This window comes from Oncorhynchus tshawytscha, linkage group LG04 (assembly GCF_018296145.1).
Source record: "Oncorhynchus tshawytscha isolate Ot180627B linkage group LG04, Otsh_v2.0, whole genome shotgun sequence".
Classification (NCBI taxonomy): domain Eukaryota; kingdom Metazoa; phylum Chordata; class Actinopteri; order Salmoniformes; family Salmonidae; genus Oncorhynchus; species Oncorhynchus tshawytscha.
The window spans coordinates 74645956-74666752 of NC_056432.1; the positions used below are offsets into that span (position 1 = coordinate 74645956).

General features: G+C 46.3%; 1 protein-coding gene across 2 annotated transcripts in view; it reads right to left on the minus strand.

The window, feature by feature from the left end:
- The window catches only part of LOC112246930 (protein piccolo), a 14505-nt gene extending 8464 nt beyond the window's left edge, over nt 1-6041 (minus strand). The window contains exons 1-2 of one of the 2 annotated variants that reach the window (XM_042321223.1): nt 5614-6041; nt 5038-5325 (exon numbers count right to left, since the gene is read on the minus strand). In XM_042321223.1, the coding sequence (XP_042177157.1) occupies nt 5038-5056 (19 nt within the window). In that variant the 5' untranslated portion in view covers nt 5057-5325; nt 5614-6041. The remainder of the gene's footprint in view (nt 1-5037; nt 5326-5613) is intronic. The other variant, XM_042321224.1, reaches the window with a different exon arrangement.
- Between the last annotated feature and the right edge of the window lie 14756 nt (nt 6042-20797).

Below are 20797 nucleotides of genomic sequence, written 5' to 3' on the forward strand. Positions count from 1 at the left end.
AATTGGTTATTACATTTAATTGGTTATCAAATTATTTAATTTATAATTCACTGTATCACAATTCCAGTGGGTCAGAAGTTTACATACACTAAGTTGACTGTGTCTTTAAACAGCTTGGAAAATTCCAGAAAACGATGTCATGGCTTTAGAAGCTTCTGATAGGCTATGTGACATCATTTGAGTCAATTGAGGTGTACCTGTGGATGTATTTCAAGGCCTACCGTCAAACTCAGTGCCTCTTGGCTTGACATCATGGGATCAAATCAAAAGAAATCAGCCAAGACCTCAGAAAAATCATTGTAGACTTCCACAAGTCTGGTTCATCCTTGGGAGAAATGTTCGAACACCTGAAGGTACCACGTACATCTGTACAAACAATAGTACGCAAGCATAAACACCATGGGACCGCGCAGCTGTCATACTGCTCAGGAAGGAGGCGCGTTCTGTCTCCTAGAGATGAACGTACTTTGCTGCGAAAAGTGCAAATCAATCCCAGAACAACAGCAAAGGACCTTGTGAAGATGCTGGAGGAAAGATACAAAAGTATCTATATCCACAGTAAAATGAGTCCTATATCGACATGACCTGAAAGGCCGCTCAGCAAGGAAGAAGCCACTGCTCCTAACCGCCATAAAAAAAGATTACGGATAGCAACTGCACATGGGGACAAAGACCGTACTTTTTGGGGAAATATCCTCTGGTCTGATGAAACAAAAATAGAACTGTTTGGTCATAATGACCATTGTTATGTTTGGAGGAAAAAGGGGGAGGCTTGCAAGCCGAAGTACACCATCCCAACCGTGAAGCACGGGGGTGGCAGCATCATGATGTGGGGGTGCTTTGCTGCAGGAGGGTCTGGTGCGCTTCACAAAATAGATGGCATCATGAGGACAGAAAATTATGTGGATATATTGACATCAAGACATCAGTCAGGAAGTTAAAGCTTGGTCGCAAATGGGTCTTCCAAATGGACAATGACCCCAAGCATACTTCCAAAGTTGTGGCAAAATGGGTTTAAGGACAACAAAGTCAAGGTGTTGGAGTGGCCATCTCAAAGCCCTAACCTCAATCCCATAGACAGTTTGTGGGCAGAACTGAAAAAGTGTGTGCAAGCAAGGAGGCCAACAAACCTGACTCAGTTACACCAGCTCTGTCAGGAGGAATGGGCCAAAAATCACCCAACTTATTGTGGGAAGCTTGTGGAAGGCTACCCGAAACATTTGACCCAAGTTAAACAATTTAAAGGCAACGTTACCAAATACTAATTGAGTGTATGTACATTTCTGACCCACTGGGAATTTGATGAAAAAAATAAAAGCTGAAATAAATCCTTCTCTTGTAACGGTTCTCTTTAGTTGAAGGAGAGGCGGACCAAAATGCGGCGTGATGATGATTCATGTTTGTTTAATAAAGGAAAACTATACATGAATAAACTACAAGACAATGAAATGTGAAAACAGCCCTATCTGGTGCAAAACACAGAGACAGGAACAATCACCCACAAACACACAGTGAAACCCAGGCTACCTAAATATAGTTCCCAATCAGAGACAATGACTAACACCTGCCTCTGATTGAGAACCATATCAGGCCAGACATAGAAATAGACAAACAAAACAACCAACATAGAATGCCCACTCAGATCACACCCTGACCAACCAAAACATAGAAACATACAAAGCAAACTATGGTCAGGGTGTGACAGTACTCCACTCAGTACCCCCCCCAAGGTGCGGACTCCGGCCGCAAAACCTGAACCTATTGGGGAGGGTCTGGGTGGGCATCTGTCCGCGGTGGCGGCTCTGGTGCTGGACGTGGCCCCCACTTCACCGTAGTCTTAGTCCCCCACCTTGTCCGCTTCCGTGGCCTCCTAGCCACAGCGACCCTACTTAATGACCCCACTGGACTGAGGGGTAGCAGCTCGGGACAGAGGGGCGGCAGCTCGGGACAGAGGGGCGGAAGCTCGGGACAGAGGGGCGGAAGCTCGGGACAGAGGGGCGGAAGCTCGGGACAGAGGGGCTCTGGTGCCTCTGGGCTGAGGGGCTCTGGCGCCTCTGGGCTGAGGGGCTCTGGGCTGAGGGGCTCTGGCGCCTCTGGGCTGAGGGGCTCTGGCGGCCCCTGGCTGACTGGCGGCCCCTGGCTGACTGGCGGCCCCTGGCTGACTGGCGGCCCCTGGCTGACTGGCGGCGCTGGGCAGACGGGCGGCTCAGGCGGCGCTGGGCAGACGGGCGGCGCTGGGCAGACGGGCGGCTCAGGCGGCGCTGGGCAGACGGGCGGCTCAGGCGGCGCTGGGCAGACGGGCGGCTCAGGCGGCGCTGGGCAGACGGGCGGCTCAGGCGGCGCTGGGCAGACGGGCGGCTCAGGCGGCGCTGGGCAGACGGGCGGCTCAGATGGCGCTGGGCAGACGGGAGGCTCAGATGACGCTGGGCAGACGGGAGGCTCTGGCAACGCTGGAGAGGAAGGCTCTGGCAGCGCTGGACTGAGTAGCTCTCGTAGCGCCGAACAGGCGGGAGACTCCGGTTGCGCTGGAGAAGCGGGAGACTCCGGCAGCGCTGGAGAGGCGAGGCGCACTGTAGGCCTGATGCGTGGTGCTGGCACTGGTGGTACTGGGCCGAGGACACGCACAGGAAGCCTGGTGCGGGGAGCTGCTACCGGAGGGCTGGGGTGTGGAGGTGGTACTGGATAGACCGGACCGTGCAGGCGCACTGGAGCTCTTGAGCACCGAGCCTGCCCAACCTTACCCGGTTGAATGGTCCCGGTCGCCCTGCCAGTGCGGCGAGGTGGAATAGCCCGCACTGGGCTATGCAGGCGAACCGGGGACACCGTGCGCAAGGCTGGTGCCATGTAAGCCGGCCCAAGGAGACGCACTGGAGACCAGCTGCATAGAACCGGCTTCATGGCACTTGGCTCAATGCTCACTCTAGCCCGGCCGATACGCGGAGCTGGAATGTACCGCACTGGGCTATGCACCCGCTTCACAGCATAACACGGTGCCTGTCCGGTCTCTCTAGCCCCCCGGTAAGCACAGGGGGTTTGCGCAGGTCTCCTACCTGGCATAGCCATACTCCCTGTGAGCCCCCCCCCCAAGACATTTTTGGGGCTGACTCTCGGGCTTCCGTCCGCACCGCCTTGCTTGCTTCGCCAACTCCATTCTCCGATAACCTTCAGCGCACTGCTCCATCGAATCCCAGGCGGGCTCCGGCACTCTCCCTGGGTTGACCGCCCACCTGTCTATCTCCTCCCAAGAAGTATAGTCCATACTCTTGCAGTCCAAACCGTACTCCCATGTCCATTCCTCTTTGCGTTGCTGTTGCCCGTTACCACGCCGCTTGGTCCTGTTGTGGTGGGTGATTCTGTAACGGTTCTCTTTAGTTGAAGGAGAGGCGGACCAAAATGCGGCGTGATGATGATTCATGTTTGTTTAATAAAGGAAAACTATACATGAATAAACTACAAAACAATGAAATGTGAAAACTCAAAACAGCCCTATCTGGTGCAAAACAGAGACAGGAACAATCACCCACAAACACACAGTGAAACCCAGGCTACCTAAATATGGTTCCCAATCAGAGACAATGACTAACACCTGCCTCTGATTGAGAACCATATCAGGCCAGACATAGAAATAGACAAACAAAACAACCAACATAGAATGCCCACTCAGATCACACCCTGACCAACCAAAACATAGAAACATACAAAGCAAACTATGGTCAGGGTGTGACATCTCTCTATTATTATTCTGACATTTCACATTCTTAAAGTAAAGTGGTGATCCTAACTGACCTAAAACAGGGAATCTTTACTAGGATTAAATGTCAGGAATTGTGAAAAACTGAGTTTAAATGTATTTGGCTAAGGTGTATGTAAACTTCTGACTTCAACTGTACATGACTCTATATGAATATAATGCTTTCAATACAGAATGCAGGTATTGCAGGCTCATTATTGAGGGACATTAATGCCAACAAAAACTGCATTTGTATTCAGAAATGTATTTTGAATGGAAAATGATTGAATTCAGATTCCATTTCTGTTGGAACTAATATCACTCCCATACACCATAGAGTGCAACATCTTAATTGGTGGATATGTCATGCCTGTAATCATGGCCATAAACAGAGTGTTTAAGTGTAGGTCTAGTCACTCTGTGTCGGGTGTTGTCATCTATTTCCGTCTCTCGGCCAGATCATTAAGATAGGGTGTTGCTAAGGCCATGGTTTATTTGAGATTGTATTTTGACTGACTATTGCCTAGTGTCTACAGTGAAACAAAATCAAACCACTGACAGTGGAAAAACACTAAGTGACGTCAGAAAGTATTACATGACGATACTATTTGTACCATTAATATTTTATTTAATTATAATTAAGAATACATGTTTTCACTTGACTTGATAGTTTTGCAGCACGCACTTGGCCATAAGTAGACATACCCAGTAGTAGGAAGATTGGATTTTCATAAACTTTTCTTCTATTTGTAGGATGCATTTTGGAAGACGGTTTGCCTTTACACAGGCTCATGCAGTGAGATGCAGTTTATTTATAAAGAGCTGAGAGCTGACCTTCATGGTCATAGCTTTTTATGAGCCGGTAGTGAGTGTTGCCTATCAGCTGGCCATTCAAACAGTCCTAAATGCAGTAAACGACACCATGGAAACCAACAATGCCTTTGATATGTGGTTGACTCATCCAGTTGCCTTAAGATGAATGCATGATAACTGGCTCTGGATGAGTGTGTCTGCTAAATGACTCAAATGTAAATGTTATGTAAATATAACTAACACCGCTATCTCCAACTAACTAACACACTGAGAAATCATTTCAATCCAAGCCATCCAATCATTTGAATTTAAAAAGGCATTATAAATTCAATTATTATTGTTTTATTATTAAGACCTCATAATACAATGATGCCGAATCAATGGTTAAACTTCACTTCAAAAGGAGAGGGATGTGGTAATAAACATATTCTAACTTTCTTGTTGCTTGTTGAGGTACAGTAATATTTCCTGTGTTGAGCTGAGGGGTTGTGTACCTGTTTTCAGGCCTGACATCAGAGAGGTAGCTGCGGCTACTGGCTCTGCTACTCCCTATGACATCATCTCCATTGTGGGAGCTGGACCTCCCGTCCCCCGCAGAGTAGGAGCGGGTCATCAGCCTCCTGGAACTCATTCTCCAACAGATACCGTTTCTCTTTCAAACTTAAATTCCCAGGAGAAACGTCCTCAGAGAAGGCAACAGATGATGATGTACATCCATCAAAACAAATGAGGTTTTCTTCTGTGGCTGTAATCTGTTATGGTCTAAATCTGGGAGATAGCAGCTGAAAGAGAGATAAAGATAACACTAAGTTATTTTTAATAACAAGATACAAAATCAAGATGATGCCCTTTTTTGGTAAATATTTATGAGCTTGAAAACATGTTTAAAAAAAAGCAAACACTTCTATTGTCTTCGTCAATTGTAGTGTAATGCCTTATACTATAGAGACTGATATCAGCAACAGAGATGTTTGTTCAAAGTAATGTTGTTATGTTCAGTTGGTAACACATCCATAATATCATCATTCATCAACAAGCTATCTTCCATCAGATCGCTGAGGTAAACTCACCATTCATAGCTTTCCTTTTGTCTCTTTGTATAAGGACCCACCACTCTCTCCGGCTCAAGGCACTGTGCAATTTCCAAACAAACATGAGCATGTGTACCCTGCCAAACCTATTTATAACAGGCCTACAAATAGGCACAAGAGCACATCACATTTTCCAAAACTAGCCTTCGAACCATTTTAAGTACAATACCCAACAACCACAAGGAAAACTGCCTTTGGGAAAGAATCCGTAGAAAATAGTTTTTATCATATCTGTTCCAGCATTGTGGAAGAGATGAATCCATATGGAACCATGCTTAGTCAGAAGCCACAAGGCCATCTAAGAGTTGGTTGTCCTCCAAATTTTACGAATTGGGTTAAGCAAGTTAGGCCACCATGAGTGTGTGACTTGGTTACCATTGGAAAACGTGCCCTCTAAAACAGCAGAGGGTCTTTCATGTGGCCCAATGGGTGACTGAGCTTTTTCTTCTCTTAAACAGCGTGCATGCTTAGTGTTTGATACCGCCCGTGGTGCTAAAGTATCATATGACCCTGTCAATCAGAATGATGACACCAGCCTTAAAAGTCAATTTAAAAGAGCTGTAAATTCAGGCATCCAGTCCCATCGCTCCCACTTTCCAAACATAAAAGTGTTTGGTTACAATGACTGACCTTCCACAGCAACAGGCTTGTTGATCCTGCAAATGACAAATATACTGGGACAAATGTGAGTCTAAATGCAATAGAACATTTTGCTATGGTTACTTCTCTGTGATATTTTTATGCTAGTGATATAACATGTAATAAACAAGTGCTGTTCTCAGTGAGTTTTTCACAGAATTGCCGTGCAAGTTGTGGATGTCAGTTTCATCATCTGTTGGGCTGCTGTTTGGTTAAGCTGTGATGACACTGTTCGACCACCCTGTCATCAGATTACAGATTACACAGATTACACATGCATACGTGCCTCCTGCGCTGCTATTTTAAATGAAACTTTAAAAAAATTCCATTGCCGTGTCTCAGTAAGTTCCAGGCCCTGTCTTTTACATAGCAGGTTGATGTCTCAGTAAGTATTTTACATGGAAAGCTGATGCAGTGTGTCTCTGCTTATTATCAAGCTGAATTATTCCACTCTTTTGCTGGCTCCCACCACCACCAACCACGCTGTGGTGACGGATGTACATGAACTGGACTGGACTGGACACACACACACACACACACACACACACACACACACACACACACACACACACACACACACACACACACAGCAGCTGGCTCAGAGCCTTCAATCAGAAGCCAAGGTAGGGACAAAGAGGGAGGCCCTCGGCTAGCCTCTGCCTGGCTGTACATTCTTAGAGAGGTGTGTATGCTGCTATGCTGCTGGGATCAAAGCACAACACAGACCACTACATAGACCAATAGACCACGAGGCCATGTCACATGACCCTGAAACAAATGGCCTATGATGTAATGGAAGGGATTTTCTACAAGATGTGTGGAAAGAGAGAATGACAGATTGTACAAGGGTATCAGATTATGTCAACTGTGGTTGATATCCTCTTTGACCTCACAGAGGCTGCCTTGGATACATCTTTGGTATAGTTGACGTCTAAAGTAGCTGTCACACCCTGATCTGTTTCACCTGTCTTTGTGATTGTCTCCACCCCCCTCCAGGTGTCGCCCATCTTCCCATTATCCCCTGTGTATTTATACTGGTGTTCTCTGTTTGTCTGTTGCCAGTTTGTCTTGTTTGTCAAGTCAACCAGTGTTTTTGTGGCTCAGCGCCTACTTTTTCCAGTCTCTCTTTTTCGTGCCCTCCTGGTTTTGACCCTTGCCTGCCCTGTCTCTGAGCCTGCCCTCCCGCCTGAGCCTGCCTGCCGACCTGTACCTTTGCCCCACGTCTGGATTATTGACCGCTGCCTGCCCTGGGCCTGCCTGCCGTCCGGTACCGTTGCTCCAACTCTGGATTGTTGACCGCTGCCTGCCCTGGGCCTGCCTGCCGTCCGGTACCGTTGCTCCACCTCTGGATTATTGACCGCTGCCTGCCTTGATCCTGCCTGCCATCCGGTACCGTTGCTCCACCTCTGGATTATTGACCGCTGCCTGCCCTGGGCCTGCCTGCCGTCCGGTACCGTTGCTCCACCTCTGGTTATCTGACTCCGGCCTGCCTTGACCTGTCTATTGCCTGCCCCTGTTGGATTATTAAACAATTGTTCATTTGACGTTGTCTGCATCTGGGTTTTACCTTCATACCTGATGTAACGGTTTTCATATAGTGGTGATGAAGGAGAGTCGGACCAAACTGCAGCGTGTCGATTGCGATCCATGTTTAATATAACAAAGAAACACGAACTTACAAAAAACAATAAACGAAACCGAAACAGCCTATCTGGTGCAAACTAACAAAGAGTACACATAGGACACTAAGGACAATCACCCACGACAAACTCAAAGAATATGGCTGCCTAAATATGGTTCCCAATCAGAGACAACGATAAGCACCTGCCTCTGATTGAGAACCACTCCAGACAGCCATAGACCTTGCTAGACAACCCACTAAGCTACAATCCCAATACCACCACCAAAACCCCAAGACAAACACACCACAATTACAAAAACCCATGCCACACCCTGGCCTGACCAAATACATAAAGATAAACACAAAATACTTTGACCATGGCGTGACAGAACCCCCCTAAGGTGCGGACTCCCGAACGCACCTCAAAACAATAGGGAGGGTCCGGGTGGGCGTCTGTCCATGGTGGCGGCTCCGGCGCGGGACGTGGACCCCACTCCTTTAATGTCTTAGTCCCCTCTCCCTTCGTCCCTGGATAGTCCACCCTCGCCGCCGACCATGGCCTAGTAGTCCTCACCCAGAACCCCACTGGACTGAGGAGCAGATCGGGACTGAAGGACAGCTCGGGACCGAGGCAGCTCGGGAGTGAGAGAAAGCTCAGGAGTGAGAGGAAGCTCAGGAGTGAGAGGAAGCTCAGGAGTGAGAGGAAGCTCAGGAGTGAGAGGAAGCTCAGGAGTGAGAGGAAGCTCAGGAGTGAGAGGAAGCTCAGGCAGGTAGATAGATCTACCAGCTCCTGGCTGGCTGGTGGTTTCAGCAGATCCTGGCTGACTGGCAGATCCTGGCTGACTGGCAGATCCTGGCTGACTGGCAGATCTGGAAGAGTCTGGTTGACTGGCAGATCTGGAAGAGTCTGGTTGACTGGCAGATCTGGAAGAGTCTGGTTGACTGGCAGATCTGGAAGAGTCAGGTTGACTGGCAGATCTGGAAGAGTCTGGTTGACTGGCAGATCTGGAAGAGTCTGGTTGACTGGCAGATCTGGAAGAGTCTGGCTGACTGGCAGATCTGGAAGAGTCTGGCTGACTGGCAGATCTGGCGGCGCTGGGCAGACTGGCGGCGCTGGGCAGACTGGCGGCGCTGGGCAGACTGGCGATGCTGGGCAGACTGGCGGCGCTGGGCAGACTGGCGGTGCTGGGCAGACTGGCGGTGCTGGGCAGACTGACGACGCTGGGCAGACTGGCGGTGCTGGGCAGACTGGCGGTGCTGGGCCGACTGGCGGTGCTGGGCAGACTGGCGATGCTGGGCAGACTGACGGCGCTGGGCAGACTGGCGACGCTGGGCAGACTGGGGGCACTGGCGGCGCTGGGCAGACTGGGGGCACTAGCTGCTCCATATAGGCTGACAGCTCTGGCGGCTTCTTACAGACTGACCGCTCTGGCGGCTCCGTGCTGACTGGCAGCTCCTTGCAGACTGGCAGCTCCTTACAGACGGACAGCTCCGTGCAGACTGACAGCTCCTTGCAGACTGGCAGCTCCATGCAGACTGGCAGCTCCATGCAGACTGGCAGCTCCATGCAGACTGGCAGCTCCATGCAGACTGGCTGCTCTATGCAGACTGACAGCTCTGGCTGCTTCATGCAGACTGACAGCTCTGGCTGCTCCATGTAGACTGGCTGCTTCATGCAGACTGGCAGCTAGGGCTGCTTCATGTAGACTGACAGCTCTGGCTGCTCCATGCGGACTGACAGCTCTGGCTGCTCCATGTAGACTGACTGCTTCATGCAGACTGGCAGCTCTGGCTGCTTCATGCAGACTGGCAGCTCTGGCTGCGCTGAACAGGCGGGAGACTCCTGCAGCGCTGTGTCGGAGGAAGGCTCTGGCTGCGCTGAACAGGCGGGAGACTCCGGCAGCGCTGGAGATGAGGAAAGCTCTAACAGCGCTAGATAGGCGGGAGACTCCGGCAGCGCAGGAGAGGAGAAAGGCTCCGACAGCGCTGGAGAGGCGAGGCGCACTGTAGGCCTGATGCGTGGTGCTGGTACTGGTGGTACTGGACCGAGGACACGCACAGGAAGCCTGGTGCGGGGAGCTGCTACCGGAGGGCTGGGGTGTGGAGGTGGTACTGGATAGACCGGACCGTGCAGGCGCACTGGAGCTCTTGAGCACCGAGCCTGCCCAACCTTACCTGGCTCGATGCCCACTCTAGCCCGGCCGATACGAGGAGCTGGAATATACCAAACCGGGCTGTGCACCCGCACTGGAGACACCGTGCGCTCCACAGCATAACACGGTGCCTGCCCGGTCTCTCCAGCCCCCAGTAAGCACAGGGAGTTTGCGCAGGTCTCCTACCTGGCATAGCCATACTCCCTGTGAGCCCCCCAAGAAATTTTTGGGGCTGACTCTCGGGCTTCCATCCGCTCTGCCGTGCTAGCTCCTCATAATGCCGCCTCTCTGCTTTTGCTGCCTCCAGCTCGGCTTTGGGGCGACAATAATCTCCAGGCTCATTCCAGGGTCCTTTACCGTCCAATTCCTCCTCCCATGTCCATTTCTCCAGGTGGTGCAACCTCTCCCACTGTAGCTGCTGCTGCTCCTGCTGCTGCTGCGTCTGTTGCCTCTTCTCCTGTTGCTCCTTTGGGCGGCTACACTCCCCTGGTTTAGCCCAGGGTCCTCTCCCGTCGAAGATCTCCTCCCATGACCAGAAATCCTTGTTGAGCATCTCCTTTTTCGGCTGCTCCTGCCTGTTGACACGCCGCTTGGTCCGTTGGTGGTGGGTGATTCTGTAACGGTTTTCATATAGTGGTGATGAAGGAGAGTCGGACCAAACTGCAGCGTGTCGATTGCGATCCATGTTTAATATAACAAAGAAACACGAACTTACAAAAAACAATAAACGAAACAGCCTATCTGGTGCAAACTAACAAAGAGTACACATAGGACACTAAGGACAATCACCCACGACAAACTCAAAGAATATGGCTGCCTAAATATGGTTCCCAATCAGAGACAACGATAAGCACCTGCCTCTGATTGAGAACCACTCCAGACAGCCATAGACCTTGCTAGACAACCCACTAAGCTACAATCCCAATACCACCACCAAAACCCCAAGACAAACACACCACAATTACAAAAACCCCATGCCACACCCTGGCCTGACCAAATACATAAAGATAAACACAAAATACTTTGACCAGGGCATGACACCTGATAGTAGCATTTGTTACACCATATGTTTTGCCTACTGATTATGGAAATAGAAAATCACATTATTGTAATTATATTGAATTTACAGCTGATTTATGATCATTATCCCATTGCATAAATGAGGAAACCTGATACTCAGACGTTACATTATTATTTGTGTTGACCTCATGGTCTGGATCAGATGGTGGGTTTGAAAAGCATGTTTTGTATTGTGTAGCGTCATACCGGCTATCTATAGCAGTTCCTAATGTCCTGTAGCCTTGTTGGACTGATGTCTAGATGTCTGTGAATGATGTTGAGGAACACCAGAGGCACTGCCTTTACAAAAACATAATCCCATGGCAAAATAGTTATACAAGACAGACGAAATGTAGGTTCACTGGCTTCTGTTTCTGTTGATTAAACTGACATATTTTTATGAACATTTTCTGGAGTTCATCCCATTTTTACCCCTTTACAAGGCAATCTCTTGTTAATTTTGGACAGCACCTTCAAAAGAAATGTTTCTATATTAATGTACACACTCTATAATGCTAATATCCAATTCTGAATGAGTGTAAAATGGTTATACAAGCCTTCTTTATTCAATGCAAGACAGCATAGAGTCATGTGCTTGCCCAAAATATTGAGTAAACTGTGCTGCTCTAAGTGAAACCAAAAAGCAGCCAATGAAATCACATTATCACAAGGTGAGTGGCTGTTAAAGAAAGGAAGGAGGACTGCTTTATGGCACCTTGTTGGGATATAGTTCTGGTGTGGTAGTAGATAAGGGGCTGAGCCGCTGTAACTTCATCTTGATTCCACCATGGCCGGCGGGGTCATAATCCACTTCATTGACATCGTAAATAGTGACCTTTAACGCCTCATGGCCCTGAACTTTTCACCCAGCTTCCTCCCACTCTGTTACAAGGTCATGTAGAACCAGGTAACTTGATTTACTCTACAGCTGTGATACAAGATATCATGTTGGTTCTGATATGAGACAACATGTTGATTTCTACAGTATTTATAAATGGGAGAAGTTGTAATGCTTATCTGCCTGTCAGCTATACAGGATACAGGATAACTGATCCCCTAATTATGATCAAATGAATACATCTATGTCGTCTCTAGGCCTCAGCAGTTTCAACAGAAGCTAAACACAACCAGAGCCCCTTCAGATGTAGGCCTACTACAATATGCCTCAGTGCTAGACATGTGTAAAGTTACTCAAGTCAATATCTAATTGGAAAGAAATACACTTCTCTGTACAGTTTAGCAATTTAATAATTTCAATTCAAACAGGTGCTCTTGTCTGCAAAGAGTACAAATACCCAGGTGCCTGAGTTTAAGCAGTACTGAAAACTTCACTACTTCCCTCTAGTGGTCCACTAGCAAACGAGCAAGGAAGTAGACTGTGTGTGGCCACTACTATGAAACGTCTGTGTTATCACTCCTATAGACATCTTCACATGCACCCAGGTGGGCCAACAGTTCATTACTGTTTGAAAGCAGAACATTAAACTCCACTGACTTTTCAGACTGCTTTCATAAACATTGTGTGTGTGTGATTGAGATCACAAAGCTATGTAAGATATACAGTAGTGCGTCCAGCTTCAAATGGCTTCGGCTAAGATTAAAATACAACATATCACATTTAGGGTATCAGAACTATGGAACATTGGAACATGGTGTTCCGTTTTGATTGGACTCATGAGGGTTAAGATCCAAGCTAATTGGAGCGGCTAGGTGTTGACATGACGTCTTGTGCCAGAGTGATTGGCTGGCTGAACTGTGGTATGTCCTAAATAGTACCCTATTCCCTATGTAATGCACCACTTCTGACCTCTGGTCAAATGTAGTGCACTGTATATAGGCTATATTGGAGTGCTGTTTACCCCTCTCATGTAGCATGATGCCAAGTCCTGTTCTCGCTCCTTACCCCCTAGCCAGCCGGTAGGGTTGTTTTGATGTTTGACAGCCTGGGGTCAGGTCACTGTGGATACTGGGCTTGGATTTGTAAGACTGTCCTGGGCTGCTGAATCTATGACATCATCTCTTGGTTATTCATACCCAGACAGTGTTGACCCAAGGCCAGAAGGAGGAATAGGAAGAAGATGTGACCCCGTGGAAGGACAGCTGAACAACACCCAGACACCCCTCCTCACTCAGGGTCACATTTATGCTTGTGACCACACCCATTCTGCAGTGCCATGAACCAATCCACTGCCGCATGCTATCACAGACAGGTGTTACTACCATGCTGTCATGTCCATGAATGATGATTGGTAAATGTGTTTACCTCCTGTTGTTAAAAAGTATTTGCCCACTCATGTAATGTTGAACACATATCAGAATTTTAACAGCACCATAGGCCCATTCCAGAAGTTAGCCTTAGCAAAGACCTAGGATTAGCTTACCCCACATTTTTTTATGTATATTTTTTTATACTTCAAGGGGTCTTAAAATTAAAAATCAAATAGCAAAATGATCCATGGTATGACCTTCTTAAAACAATTCCATATAGCTTAGTAAACCCGAACATATGCATTAAACTGTATGTGTAGACGGCTTGACAGAAATGGTAGCAGAAGGTGAATATTGAAATGTTGTGGCACACATATCCAGATGATACTCTCTTTTTTTACGCTATCGGTGTGATCGAGGCGTTAAACTGTTAAGTGCCAAAAATAAGGGGTCAAATATATGTCAACAAAAATAACAAATGTTTCCTGATCTTTCTTATATCTCTCAGATATAGGCCAGACACCTCAGAACAAACTTCTTTTGATTTTTTGGGGGGGACTATGTGTTGTTCCATGTCGTGAATCTGTTATTCATAACGTTTGTATGGGCTAATAGCAGTAAGGCCAAATAAAATGTTTCATCAAATAATTTGTGTATATATTTTTTTTATACTTCAATGGGTCTTAAAATTCAAATCCAAATAGCAAAATGATCCTTGGTATGACCTACTTAAAACAATTCCATATAGGTTAGTAGAACATAGACAGGGTTTAGACTCTTACGGGTTAAACAAAACTTGGTTGAAACATGAGTATTTCATTAATGATAGGCCTAATTGATAAGTGATATAATTGACAGCTTCCCGATACTCACAGGGCTGTTGTTTAGCCTAATATATTCATCTCCTACAGTTACATGCATTCCACATGTGTCGATAGCCTATTCTGTCTTAATCCCAATAATCAATCGATGAAAAAAATCTGCGATCCAATCCACCCCTCTACTTATTATAAGCGCACACTGAGATAACGGTAAAGCAGGTAGGGCAGGTACATACTATTATGTCAACCATTTCCAGCGGCTTCTCCTCGTGGTCTAGTGGCCCACCTGCTCAAGACTACCAAGAGCAGACTGCACTAGAAATTACACACCACCTGAGGGAGCCAACAGCCTATTGCATAACCAGACAATCCTAATAGTAGGCCTAGTCTATAAAATACATTATAGACTCCCCGGACGAGATCAATTATGGGCATATTAGGCTATAATAAGTTACATGATCATTGTTTTACCTTACCTCAGTGGTTACTGTTGGCAATTATGGACATTGCATATTCCCTGGGTTATTTCAAAGGTTGAATATAGAAAAATATGACTATTGTATTCTCTGTATTATGAAACAGTCTACGATTAACACCTCTCGCTCGCCAACCTCCTTTCCAGCGACTCTCCTCGAGCGCGTCATGCACTCATTTGCATACGGTACGATTTGAAATACAATGTAAACAGCTCTTGAACTGAGCAGCTCATCGAAACAGGTCGAGCAGTCCTTGCTGGCTATTCGTATCCTTGGTGGTGTAGGCTAACTGGTATTATTTCAGCTGATGGGCATGGCCCTGCATTCTGATGGAAACGTGGGAGATTCGAAATGACTATTCGTCACATTGCTCCCGCGGAGAACCGACCTGTGGTTACACACAGAAATGTAGCCAATTTCCTCGGCTTTGACTGTCGCGCAGACACGTCATTCAGAGACTAGTCCTTGGCCCGCCCAGCAGCTTTTGACTGAATAGAGCAATGAAGAGTGTGGAGGTATGATAACAGTTTAACTGGACCTCAGCAGCAGGCTAACATTTTATCACATTGAGTGATACAGTATACGTTATTTGGTTGCCCAGCCGTTGAGCATTCAGCGCGATATCACATCTGGGCTACCGGAAATACGATGCTCAACCACCGCTGTAGGTTGACATTGCTGCTATCCAGGTGTTGGACCAAAGAGGAGGGACGTTGTTGATGTGACATTACATCTATGCTGTGTGCAGTTTTTTGTGGTCCCATTCACAGACACAGAGCAAGAAGATGCTGAGCCGTTTTATGAGTGGCAGCATCAGGAATCTGGAACGAGAATACAACTGTACGGTGAGGCTGCTGGATGACTCGGAGTACACCTGCACGATCCAGGTCAGTTCCTGTTTAGCGAGCAGGGAACCTATTATATTTATACTGTTTCTGTCACCGTTGGTTGCCCCACTGTGGGTCATGTCTCTTTCGCCTGAGTATCTGCTACTTGTGCGCATCACATGACAGCTTGATGAAAATATAGAAAACCGTAATCTGCATTGCGTATTAAATGTGTAACGATCTAATGTATCTCATCGGGTATTTGATGTCATTCTGCTGGCTGAATTTTGGAAGCATGGCTTCAGTGCACTGCAACTGTCCTGAATCGTTCATCATACAATATTGATCATCTATGGATCATCTATTGATCTATGACACTTTTCATATTTTCTGTTTGTCTGGGTTTTAGACTGGCCTTGGCCTAGGTAAAGAGTGATAATCAGCATCAATAACAGTTTGTGAGTGTGTCTCCTAACCTGGACGCTTAGAGATGTGACAGTTCTCCTCACCATCATATTAGTAATGACAACATGTAGAGACCTTCACCATCCACAACATCGCTGGGATCTGACAACAAAGGAAAACTATAGCCTACTTTCCAATGTGACTGAAACACTGAATTGAAAGGAAATGGCAGGATTTAACACCAACCATGTAAAGTCTGTAAACAAATGCTGATACTGTTTCAGAGAATCTACAGTATAAGAAGAGGTCAGTCAATCAATCAGCCATCTGCAATCAATCAACATGACCATTGTTTGCGTTCTTTGTATCAGAACCTCTGACTTTCTGAGTATTGTAATGACCCTGGCCTTCCTTTTGCTGATCCATGCCTGATCAGGCCCTTGCATCTGCTCTAAGAGAGAGACAAAGTATTGAAACACAAGACACATCTCCAGGACACACATTTTAAGGCTTGTCACAAGTCACATTTGAATCACTCTCAGACTGTTGTTGATGATCTGCAATTCTCTCACAGAGAGAGGGAAGGGGAGGCAGATGGACAGACAGACAGACAGACAGACAGACAGACAGACAGACAGACAGACAGACAGACAGACAGACAGACAGACAGACAGACAGACAGACAGACAGACAGACAGGTGCATTGGAAGAGAACATGTGAGAGAGTGTATGGGAGAAAGAGAGCTTCAGCTTTTTATATACTGCATTTGGGCATTATTAGTCTGTGTACCTCAACGCTTTAGGGCTGCACTGCTCACAGCCGTACTCAGCTTATAATGTGCTCTCTGGTTCTATTCTGAATGCATCTCTGGATCTTCTGCTCTCTATTGTTACAGGGTGGTTTGGAACAGGACATATTCAAACCCTTTATGATACTGATTACAGTCGAATGGCCAAAGTGCCATCTAGTGGCCTCATGGGTGGAATGTTATTAATATTTGTCATAATTTCGTTTATCAATATTGTTTAAAAAAATGCTGAAAATCCTGTTTTATATGTCAAACGGTTTTGTTATAGTTCTTCTGTGATGTATATAATGTGTAACATTGGGATACAAACTCAAAATGATCTGAAATGGTACAGGTATCTTCTTTTTTGTAAGCCTATAACCATGTGTGTTTCAAAGTAGATTTGTTTTAGACTACCAATAAACACTCTGTGTGACCCTGATTTAGCCCACTGGAGTAATTAAATAACAGTTTAAAAAAATAAGGGAACTCAAGATTTTGAGATGCACTGACTTTGTGGCAGGATGAGCATTTTAACTTCTGATGGTGTTTGGTCTTCCTCACCCTGAAGGAAACTGGAATCACTCCTAGCCAAGTATTGAAGTGTACTGTATTTTCCCCAAAGCTCTTCTAGTCTTATGGCACATTGGTATTCTTTAATTTTACCCTCTTCAATTCACCTGGAATTCATACAAGTTTAAAACAGAAACAAGTACATGTATTAATGACATTAGACAGGAGCTTGAATGAAATATGTCTCTGTCTTTCATAGAACATTATTGATCCAGAAGAGCAGAGAAGTCCTCTCCTCCTCATCAGTATGGGTGACTGAGGCACTGGCACAGAGTCGGTGGTGTCCCAAATGGCACCCTATGTAGTGCACTATATTGGACCAGGGTGCATAGGAGTCTGGTCAAAAGTAGCGTGCCATTTGGGACGTCCACAGTCTACAGGCCTCAATCAAGATGCTGCATTCTGTGGTGCACTAATGAAATCACCACCGTTCCCTGGAAGTCTAATGCAGGACTTGGATGGAGTTCTGATTTTGTCTTGTAAATGCATTATTGAAATAGACTTCCGCTGCTTTCGTCTAAGTGGGCGTTGTTAAGTTATGTTGTTTACTGCCTGGCGTGTTGCCTGGTAATGTTGGGGTTTGTTAAACTTTTACTGCAGTGGGCTAAACCAGGCTCACACGGAGTGATTCTTGGTAAGTCTTAAACAAAAGTATACACTTCACACACATGGTTATGGGCTTTTAAAAAACAAGACAACTGTACCATGTCAGATATAGAGTTGAAATGTATTACATTTTGAATTTGCATCCCAATATTACACTTTATATACATTACAGAAGATTGAAATATAACATAACAGTTGGACATAGAAACACTGGATTTCAGTCAGGTTTTTTAAAATAATCTTTAAATCTGATTAAATTAGGAAAAATATGAATAACATTTCACCCATGAGGCCAAAGAGGGTGCTTTTGGTCATAGACTGCAGGAAAGGGCTTGGCAGCTTTGTTTTTGTTTTTGGAGCCTACATTCAGATAGAAAAGCCTATTGTAGATGTCAAGTTCGCTTTTCTTTCTTCTCATGCCTATACCATTGCACTGCAAAAATGCTTCACAAATAATCTATAAGCGTATATCATGCTTTATTTATTTATTTATTTTATTTTATTTATTTCACCTTTATTTAACCAGGTAGGCAAGTTGAGAACAGGTTCTCATTTACAATTGCGACCTGGCCAAGATAAAGCAAAGCAGTTCGACAGATACAACGACACAGAGTTACACATGGAGTAAAACAAACATACAGTCAATAATACAGTATAAACAAGTCTATATACGATGTGAGCAAATGAGGTGAGATAAGGGAGGTAAAGGCAAAAAAAGGCCATGGTGACAAAGTAAATACAATATAGCAAGTAAAACACTGGAATGGTAGATTTGCAGTGGAAGAATGTGCAAAGTAGAAATAAAAATAATGGGGTGCAAAGGAGCAAAATAAATAAATAAATACAGTAGGGAAAGAGGTAGTTGTTTGGGCTAAATTATAGGTGGGCTATGTACAGGTGCAGTAATCTGTGAGCTGCTCTGACAGTTGGTGCTTAAAGCTAGTGAGAGAGATAAGTGTTTCCAGTTTCAGAGATTTTTGTAGTTCGTTCCAGTTATTGGCAGCAGAGAACTGGAAGGAGAGGCGGCCAAAGAAAGAATTGGTTTTGGGGGTGACCAGAGAGATATACCTGCTGGAGTGCGTGCTATAGGTGGGTGATGCTATGGTGACCAGCGAGCTGAGATAAGGGGGGACTTTACCTAGCAGGGTCTTGTAGATGACATGGAGCCAGTGGGTTTGGCGACGAATATGAAGCGAGGGCCAGCCAACGAGAGCGTACAGGTCGCAATGGTGGGTAGTATATGGGGCTTTGGTGACAAAACGGATTGCACTGTGATAGACTGCATCCAATTTGTTGAGTAGGGTATTGGAGGCTATTTTGTAAATTACATCGCCGAAGTCGAGGATTGGTAGGATGGTCAGCTTTACAAGGGTATGTTTGGCAGCATGAGGGAAGGATGCTTTGTTGCGAAATAGGAAGCCAATTCTAGATTTAACTTTGGATTGGAGATGTTTGATGTGGGTCTGGAAGGAGAGTTTACAGTCTAACCAGACACCTAGGTTTTTGTAGTTGTCCACGTATTCTAAGTCAGAGCCGTCCAGAGTAGTGATGTTGGACAGGTGGGCAGGTGCAGGCAGCGATCGGTTGAAGAGCATGCATTTAGTTTTACTTGTATTTAAGAGCAATTGGAGGCCACGGAAGGAGAGTTGTATGGCATTGAAGCTTGCCTGGAGGGTTGTTAACACAGTGTCCAAAGAAGGGCCAGAAGTATACAGAATGGTGTCGTCTGCGTAGAGGTAGATCAGAGACTCACCAGCAGCAAGAGCGACATCATTGATGTATACAGAGAAGAGAGTCGGTCCAAGAATTGAACCCTGTGGCACCCCCATAGAGACTGCCAGAGGTCCGGACAGCAGACCCTCCGATTTGACACACTGAACTCTATCAGAGAAGTAGTTGGTGAACCGGGCGAGGCAATCATTTGAGAAACCAAGGCTGTCGAGTCTGCCGATGAGGATGTGGTGATTGACAGAGTCGAAAGCCTTGGCCAGATCAATGAATACGGCTGCACAGTAATGTTTCTTATCGATGGCGGTTAAGATATCGTTTAGGACCATGAGCGTGGCTGAGGTGCACCCATGACCAGCTCTGAAACCAGATTGCATAGCAGAGAAGGTATGGTGAGATTCGAAATGGTCGGTAATCTGTTTGTTGACTTGGCTTTCGAAGACCTTAGAAAGGCAGGGTAGGATAGATATAGGTCTGTAGCAGTTTGGGTCAAGAGTGTCCCCCCTTTGAAGAGGGGGATGACCGCAGCTGCTTTCCAATCTTTGGGAATCTCAAGACGACACGAAAGAGAGTTTGAACAGGCTAGTAATAGGGGTGGCAAGAATTTCGACAGATAATTTTAGAAAAAAAAGGTCCAGATTGTCTAGCCCGGCTGATTTGTAGGGGTCCAGATTTTGCAGCTCTTTCAGAACATCAGCTGACTGGATTTGGGAGAAGGAGAAATGGGGAAGGCTTGGGCGAGTTGCTGTGGGGGGTGCAGTGCTGTTGACCGGGGTAGGGGTAGCCAGGTGGAAAGCATGGCCAGCCAGAGAAAAATGCTTATTGAAATTCTCAATTATAGTGGATTTATCAGTGGTGACAGTGTTTCCTATCTTCAGTGCATTGGGCAGCTGGGAGGAGGTGTTCTTATTCTCCATGGACTTTACAGTGTCCTGGTCCTTCCGGCGCCGACAGAGATGGCCGCCTCGCTTCGCGTTCCTAGGAAACTATGCAGTTTTTTGTTTTTTTACATGTTATTTCTTACATTGGTACCCCAGGTCATCTTAGGTTTCATTACATACAGTCGAGAAGAACTACTGAATGTAAGAGCAGCGTCAACTCACCATCAGTACGACCAAGAATATGACTTTCGCAAAGCGGATCCTGTGTTCTGCCTTTCACCCAGGACAACGGAATGGATCCCAGCCAGCGACCCAAAAAAAACGACTTCGTAAAAGAGGGAAACGAAGCGGTCTTCTGGTCAGACTCCGGAGACGGGC